Source organism: Dioscorea cayenensis, chromosome 5 (assembly GCF_009730915.1).
Source record: "Dioscorea cayenensis subsp. rotundata cultivar TDr96_F1 chromosome 5, TDr96_F1_v2_PseudoChromosome.rev07_lg8_w22 25.fasta, whole genome shotgun sequence".
Taxonomy (NCBI): domain Eukaryota; kingdom Viridiplantae; phylum Streptophyta; class Magnoliopsida; order Dioscoreales; family Dioscoreaceae; genus Dioscorea; species Dioscorea cayenensis.
The window spans coordinates 24,140,466-24,149,124 of NC_052475.1; the positions used below are offsets into that span (position 1 = coordinate 24,140,466).

An 8,659-nucleotide genomic window follows, 5' to 3' on the forward strand; every position below is an offset into this window, starting at 1 on the left:
AAGAAGGGGGCCCATAAGCCATGCTGATTGATGGTCAGCACAATGAGCAGCAGAAGGAGGAGCAGCAGCAGCAGCAAAGGCTCAGGGGGGATGCACTTCCAAGCATGGTCCCCCATTCATGTGAATCCCTCTCATCCACCCTCAACTTGTTCTCCATGCCCCACAACCTACCCAAAACCCATGCTCCAAATCAAACCCACACACACAGGCACCATCCTTTCCTTGAATCTTCTCCCCACCATCCCCCATAAGTTGACCCACCAACACACCCCCGCCTACACGCACACAAGTTCAACACCATAGAAAAGTAAGCACCCTTCCGCAGCTAATTCAAATTATTATTCAACTAATAAACAACACACACATCTCCTCTGGTTTCTATTTCGGGAAACGTGTTAGCCAAACACCATTTGCATTGCAAGTCAAACCCAAACCGAAACACTTTGTCTATATGTATTTATATATATATATATATATATATAATCATAGTTTGCGTTTGCTAATTAAATTTGTTTCTGCTTTAAGTGTAATTAGTGTGGTCAAAGGTTTGGCCGCAAGTTTCCCAACGGAACCAGGGAAATTAATCTATCAATTAAGATATTTATAAATAAAAAACTTCAGACCACTTGATGGGGGCTTGCTTATATATATATATATACATATATGTGCAACTAACCAAATGCATCATATGGTTCTCAAAGACAAAATACCAATCATCTCAAAAACAATACCATCAATGGAGAGCAGCTGCGTGGATGATTCACTCTCAAGTGACTCCGGCCAACTCCTTCCGGTGCCGGCGCCGGCTCCGTTGCAGCGAGCCGGAAGCGGGGCCAGTGTCGTACTTGACCCACCAGAGGCGTCGGCGGTGGAGGCCGAGTCACGGAAGCTGCCGTCGTCACGGTACAAGGGCGTCGTGCCACAGCCCAACGGGCGTTGGGGCGCCCAGATCTATGAGAAGCACCAACGCGTTTGGCTCGGCACGTTCAACGAGGAGGCCGAGGCTGCACGCGCCTACGACACGGCGGCCCAGCGCTTCCGTGGCCGTGATGCCGTCACCAACTTCCGCCCTCTGTCCGACTCCTCTGACGATGACTCAGCCGAGCTTTCCTTCCTTCACTCCCACTCCAAGGCTGAGATTGTCGACATGCTCCGCAAACACACGTACAACGATGAGCTCACCCAGAGCAAGCGCACCTACGGCACCTCCGGCGCAGCCAAGAAGTTTTACAACAATGGTGACTCTTCCATTGGCGCACGTGAGCCACTCTTTGATAAAGCAGTAACACCAAGCGATGTCGGAAAGCTTAACAGGCTAGTTATACCAAAACAGCACGCCGAGAAGCATTTCCCGGCGCAAAACGGCGGCGTTGAGAACAAAGGAGTGCTGCTGAACTTTGAAGACGCCGGTGGGAAGGTGTGGAGGTTTAGGTACTCTTATTGGAATAGTAGCCAGAGCTATGTGCTTACTAAAGGATGGAGTCGGTTTGTCAAGGAGAAGAACCTCAACGCCGGTGATGTTGTTAGTTTTCACCGTTCAACTGGGCCGGATAAACAACTCTATATCGATTGGCGGCCTCGTGCCACCATCCCCGTTGTTCGTCCGGTGAGGCCTGTCCAAGTAGTCAGACTTTTCGGTGTGAACATCTTTAAAGCTCCAGCCGATATGCATCAAGAAAACCAGTTGAAGAGGAGTAGAGAAATGGAATTGTTGCCACCAAACCATTGCTTCAAGAAACCATGCATAGGAAGTTTGTAATAGTTTAATAGTTTTGTTTTGCTTTGTTTTAATTAGTTGTTAATTAATCTTCTGTGTAATGAACAACCTCTTCTCTTTTTGTATAAAATAAAAATAATAATAAAAAAAAAAGACAAAAAAATGTTCAAGTGAAACACTTGAAATCAATGATACTTTTAGAAAGATAAAGTTGCTTTCTTCATTTGATGATCAACCAGTGCTTATTATACTTTTGTTGCATTATTTAAGATTTCCATTGGTGGTGGTGCTCAGTTGATGTTATCTTCGTTTCATCTCCATCTTCTATTCATCCTCTTCTCAAGTTGACTTGACTTGCAATATGGACGTTGTTATCTTCTGCCTGTGATGGCTAACCAAATTGTTGGGGGGTTTGGTCATGGTCAAACAAAGAAGCAATGGCTTGTAAGTTTTATGTTCTAATTAAGTTCTAGCCATTTTTCCGAAGCTAAGGGCTGACTTAGGAATCCACTTGAGAGGTAATTGTATTATGTATATAAATTCCAACAGCTGCTTGAGAGCTGGATGGTCAAAGTGAAGCTTATAATATGAGATTAGGAATTAATGGCGCCATGTTTCAAATCTTATAACCATTCTCAAGGGAAAGAGATGGGAAGGAGGGGGAACTAGTTGTGGATTAGTTTTAATGCCCACTTGCAAAAAATGTGGACATTGTGATGCGTGATCTTGTTTATGCTGCTTCATGACTCACTAAATTAAACCTCATAGTCTTCTTTTAATTATATCTCTCATGTGTCTTTGGTTGTTAATATAAAATCATATGCTTCATGGATGGTTATGGATCTCGAGATGGAAAAGAGACAAAGTCACAAAGGAGACATAATTATAAATATATTCTCTTCTTCTCATACCCCATGTTTTCCATATTGTTTACTATTGCTAGCTAGTGGACATATATAGAAGAATATATGCCAATGTATAACTTAATAGTACTAAAATCAATGAAACTCTTGATATCTTTTAGCTTTAGAACATGATGTATATACGTATTTGTACAAATCAGAAAGTTATCTCAGGGTAGAGATTTTTGCTAACAATATTTCTAGTGCTGTTAATGGTTTTGAACCATTGGCTATCAGGGTTACAGCCTCTGTCTCTGCTCAAACACTAGCACGAATTGGTAACTAAACTAATTCCATCCATGCCAACGTCCAAGCACAACCTTACATTACTGCTAGAATTTGCCAACATGGAAGCAAGATGCATCTTGGAGGCGGATACCATCTCCCACTTTGAACTAGAATCACTACAAAGAACACTGAGTTTCACTTCTTTCCCTTTATCATCAGCTCGCATGCACATTATTGAATCCTTTAGCATCATTGATTGCTCGTCTGTGTACATCCAGGCTTCAGATTCGGAACAAGAACCTAACTCCAGTGGTTGTAACAAAGACTTCCTCAAGACACATAAGCCAGTTGCTGGATGGAAAATGATCTTATAAGTTGGTACTTCTGAAAGTCCAAGCCCTGCATGCAATATAGAGTGTGAAAACATGAACCGATCGAGTGTGTGTGTGTGTGTGTGTGTGTGTGTGTGTGTGTGTGTCTGCATGCATGCTTGTTCATATACCTTGGAATGGAGATTGAAGGGTTGTTATTCTTTGTAAGAGGCTAGAGTTTCTAGAACTGCACCAGTCCCAACTAAGCACCCCATACTTCTCATCCATCCCTAACTGACCTTCTCTAAGATAGTAGCTCCCTTGCAATGCCCACAAAGCCCAATCTAAGTCTAGTTCAGCTGCAACTCCCATCATGCAACTAAGATATCGGTTATCATTTATGTTTGTTCCTCTTTGATCTACTCCAAATTCACTCAAGAACAATGGCCACCCTTGATCCAATAGGAAGCCACCTCTTCTCATAATATTGCTAACTACATTGGCACAAACTTGATTAGGGTTCCCATTCACCCATGCTTTGCCATCTGAGAAGCCATACCAATGGAGTTCATAAACAGTTTTTCCACTGAATGTTAGTTGAACTTGGTTCTTTGCAAGGAAGCTGAGATCATTGTCAAAATTCAATCCTGAGAGTATCACAAGCACATTGGGGTTTGCTGCATGCACTGCCTCTGCTCCTCTTTGCATGTAGCTAATGATACATATGATCAGTTATATATATGTATTTATTTCATTTTAAGAACTGAAAACCATAGTTATATATATATATATATATACCTGTACCAGTCACTGATGCTCTGTCTGGACCCTCTGAGCTCATTCCTTAAGCTCATGCCAATGACATTGGTTATACCATTGAAAAGTGTTGCCATTCTTGTTAGCCCACTGATCCAAAGATCTGGATCAAAGTACTTGTCTCCAAAGAACCCATTACCATCAAAGCTACTACAACACCACCCTGGCTTGCTAATGTGATTGTCTAGTATCACCATGATGTTGTTATTCCCTAAGCTTTCCACCACAGCCTGCAACAAGATTAATTAGAACCTTAATTAAAACAGGAAAACTCTTTTGTCTATATACATATAACTTTCATAACATATAATACCTGAAATGCTTGAATGAGAGGAAGATCAACAAGTGAAGGATTGTTGATTTGGATAGCGGCGATGGACTCAGAGAGATTGAGGCTTTGGAATGACTGCCTAACAGTTAAGTTGGCCAGAGAGTCATTGGTGGCCAAGTAGAGGGGCCAGGTGAGCCTGACACAGTTAAAACCCATTGAAGCTACCCTTCTTGTTATGGCCTCCAATGGTTGCTTCCCTAAGCCCTCGGCCAACATAGGCTCCAAGTGAGAGACCCAATTCACACATGCCAACTTCACACGCTTGCCAGTTTCATCAACAATCCATCTAGAGTTCGTGGAGAGCACTGGAGATGCTAACAATGGCCTCTGGAGATCAAAGAGGTTAATGGATAAGAAGAACAAAGTGAGTATGAAGAGAATGAACCTCATGTTTGTGTTCTTCTTGCAAGGAGTAGCACTTAGAGATGCATGTCTTTATATGATTTATAACTTTTGCTTCAATGAGAGATTGTCTAATCTTCCAAGAATCATTAACATGATATATATACTTGGAATGTAGGAGACTTAAACAGAAGGGTAACGGGTGATCTTTGTTTTTCCTCTCCTCTCCTTTCAAGTTTTTCCTTAGTTGCCTTGCACTCTAAGAATTCTCTTTAACTTTGCAGCTAAAATTAAGTTATGCTTTGTTAATTTAGTAGTCGGTTAGTTTGGAAAAATTAATCCTCCATCATGTTCATTGAGCTAAAGATGTGCAATTTAATCAAAATGAGGATAGATTGGTGTACGGATTTCCACTTTAGTTAAATTTTATCATTCCAAACTTTAAAGTCGTCCAACGAAACTACTTTCTCTTTTGCTTTGTATTGATGAGCTATATTTTCAAATCAAGAATAATTAATTTAGAGGAATATACAATTTTTTTCAATAAAAACATGGTTTAAATAAATTGTGGTTTATCCATCTTATTTTAAAAAATAGTTAAATATTGTAGAAGAAGAAAAAAAAAACACTATAAGGTGTTTCTCATGAAGATCTCTGCTCTTTTGTTGGAATGTTTCACCAAAACATAATTTTATGAGGAAATACACAAATGCTTTACTGTTTGGTAAGAACTTAAAAATAAAGATTTTATTATTTTAGGCATCTCTATAGAACTTCTTTCTAAAACAGGAAATAAAAAGTATAAAAACACTAATCAAGGAACAAAATATTACCACTCTCACAAGAGGAGTATTTCATTCTTTCTCCCAAGCTTCAAATTTCTCTCAATTCAACTGTAACCTTGTCTTGGAATCTCCTGAATATTTATTTTATGAATGTTGTAAATCTCAGGGAGTCTGGAATATGATCTCTGCCACTACTAGTAAGCGATTTCAGTTCCCTACAAGATTTGTTTATGGAAATTGGATTTCCCTATCATCTTACTCAATGCGGACTAAAGTTATTATTGCTCTAGCAACCTGGTTTCTTTGGAAAGCCCTTTGTGATGCAATCTTCCGGAATATTAGACTCAATTTTTCTGTTATTGCTCTCCAGGCTATTAATTATGCTAATGTTAATTTATGTGCCCTCAGGAACCCGATCTGTAGAAATTTGATCATCTCCAACTTTACTAGCTTTGATGGATTATTCCTTTTCTCTGCTTCTTCCTGGAGCGAGATGAACCAGGTTGGTAGGGGGGTTTTTTGTTTCATCCTTTAACTACAATATTTCCATTGAGGCCGATTTGCTTACTTTGGCTGCTGCCTTGAATGTTGTCACTTCCTTTCCCTTTCAAATCATCAACTTATTTGTTAGCAATCCAATGATCTCTACTCTTATTCACTCTAGCGACTTCGTTTGTTCTTCGCATCTTCGCCCGTGTATCGACAATCTAAAGCACCTTCTCGTTGAAGCTAACACTCCTTGCATCAATTCTATTCCGCGTCAGTCACTTCAAGTCGCATTCAAGCTTGCCGGTTCTAGGCGTAATCTTCATGAATTGAGCCTCTTCCATTCTGGGTGAGAGCTCCCTCAATGGCTTATGAAGTGCTTTTCATATTCTGGATTTGTATTTGATTAGTGTATAGCTTTTTGAATCGTTTCTTCTTTTGGTTTTTCTTGTTATTCCTCTATCTTTCTTGTTGCTCTTTTCTTTTCCTCAATAAATTTAGCCTTCTGGCTATTTTCTTCAAAAAATTTTTTTTTTGAGGGATTCGTGCCTTGTCTAGAATTATATATATATATAAACAAACGAAAAAAAAAAACAAAATATTTATCTTCTAGACCAAGATATTTATCTTCTCAAGATCTCTCATCTATTCATCCATTGTCAGGTCATAAGATTGTTGGTAGATTTTCTTGTAAAAGTCGGAGAAATACTGAAGATTTTTGTAATGCCAAAATGATAATCAATCGTTTTTGTCATTAGGTGATTTTTTTAACCATCTTCTAGACCAAACAAAACATTATGTTTTTAGTGTCAATATTGATAAGAATCTATTGTTCTTTATTTATTGAATCAGAAAAGTTTTTTTTTTATCTCTTTATGCTTTATTTATATTTATGTATTTCATTGATGTAATATATATATATATATATAATATTTCAGAGCTAAGGGGAGAAGTAGTTGAATGCTTCAAATACAGGAATGATTGATCCTCACCCTGTTGGGTACATGTGACCTTGCATCTAATCTTATAAAATAAAAAATGATTGCAGTTGCCTAGTGAAGAATACCATCTTTTTTATAAAAAAATGAATAAACCAAAAATATATATATTAAAAGGTGAATACAAATACAGAGATAGATAAAAAAAAAAATTATAATCACAAATACTGAATAGATGTCTTGCATGATAACAAAAGTACCAATAAAAACCATTGAATAGCCCAATGGTATGACACCAAAGTATAAGGGGGAGGTCATGGGCTCAAATCCCTCCCCGACATACTGTTCACCGTATTGTTCATACACTGTTTACTCGGGATTTTTATATTATTTTTATACTATGCATATATTGTACATCCGGTTCTAATACTCTTCGGTATTGTTTATATTCTGATAAAAAAGACGCTTATCGTCTATTATTAAAAAAAAAATAATATCAATAAAAAATGACAGGACTTTTAAGAGAGATGGCCTGCATGAAGGATTCCACCACTACACTTGTTTAGCAAGGACAAAATGTGTTCTATTTCTGTAAGGTATTTAAAGATTGATGAGGATCATTTGCTTATGTGAAGGCTCACAATTAAAATATAAATTGGAAGACAGGAAAAGTGCTGAATGCCAAACAGATGAAGAAAACTGTGACTTTGTGCATATGAAAGACTAGGCTGAGCCTTTACATTAGAGCTCATGACTTCTAGTACATACATTAAAATCTTTGTAGCTTCAGAGTTGTGACTTGTGAGCTATGGATGCGTAATTGAAATCAGTTTATTTTGGTGGGAGCTAGGTGTGCTCTACTGGAGTTTCTGGAGTTAATGGATAATGGCGGATTATTATTATTATTTAATTATTATTATTATTATTATATATATATATATATACGGTTAAGCTATGTGAGATATATAACTAAATAGGATTAATATGTTAATTCATTAGTACTTTTACTCGGTGATGAGCTAAGTTATGAGTCCATTTTTATGACAGTGGCACAGACACTCAATAAACAAAGAGGTCATTAAATGAATAATATTATTTTTATTTTTTTAATTACTATCATTTATTTTGATTTTTAAATTTTTTTTCTTTTTCATGATTTAATTTATTAGAAATTAATTGGCTTATGCTTTTAAATTATGAAACTATCACAACTATTCCTGTCCAGAGTAATATTTGAATTAATTGAAAAAATATATACTAAAAATACATTTGAATAAGATATGTATATAATTGGAAAATTATCATACTTTACTTTAAGCAACCCACTTAATTATCAAATGCAATGTATAACAAATATTCAATGTTTAATATATATATATATATATCAAAAGAACTTTATATATTTAAATAATTGGAGAAACAGTACTAATTTTCTTTTAAAATTATTTATAACATTTTTACTAACTCAAATTGCCAGAGTCTCAGTCAACTATATAATGAATTTAAATTGTTTAAATTTTTCTTCCCCCTAAATTCATGAAACAACGCATTAAACATTGATATAATTTACAACTAGAACGGGAAGGAGGCGAGAAAATTTGAAAGCAAGGGCGATGGGATGAGGTTCCTTGGTGGCGCTCGTGAGGGTTACGGTGGCTATCGGCAAGCTCACGGTGGTTATCGTAACAGCTCTCGCAGAGGAACCAGGGGAGGACTGCATAACAACTCCACCCTTTCTCGTCATGCTCGTCCATCAGCCACCTCCTCCCCGCTTCCATCTTCTTCTACTCCAGCTGAAGTCCC

At 37.5% G+C, this 8,659-nt stretch overlaps 2 protein-coding genes across 2 annotated transcripts; one reads left to right on the forward strand and one right to left on the reverse strand.

Annotated features, from left to right (window-relative positions):
- Positions 1 to 659: 659 nt before the first annotated feature.
- On the forward strand, positions 660 to 1,926 carry LOC120260440 (AP2/ERF and B3 domain-containing transcription factor RAV1). Its single transcript, XM_039267916.1, has one exon. The coding sequence runs from the start codon at positions 680 to 682 to the stop codon at positions 1,757 to 1,759; it is 1,080 nt and encodes a 359-aa protein (XP_039123850.1). The 5' UTR covers positions 660 to 679; the 3' UTR covers positions 1,760 to 1,926.
- A 693-nt stretch (positions 1,927 to 2,619) lies between these two features.
- Positions 2,620 to 4,756, reverse strand: LOC120260708 (glycosyl hydrolase 5 family protein-like). Its single transcript, XM_039268262.1, has 4 exons — positions 4,288 to 4,756; positions 3,957 to 4,204; positions 3,350 to 3,870; positions 2,620 to 3,246 (listed from the first exon to the last, which is right to left on the reverse strand). The coding sequence occupies exons 1-4, from the start codon at positions 4,693 to 4,695 to the stop codon at positions 2,885 to 2,887; spliced, it is 1,539 nt and encodes a 512-aa protein (XP_039124196.1). The 5' UTR covers positions 4,696 to 4,756; the 3' UTR covers positions 2,620 to 2,884.
- Positions 4,757 to 8,659: the final 3,903 nt, after the last annotated feature.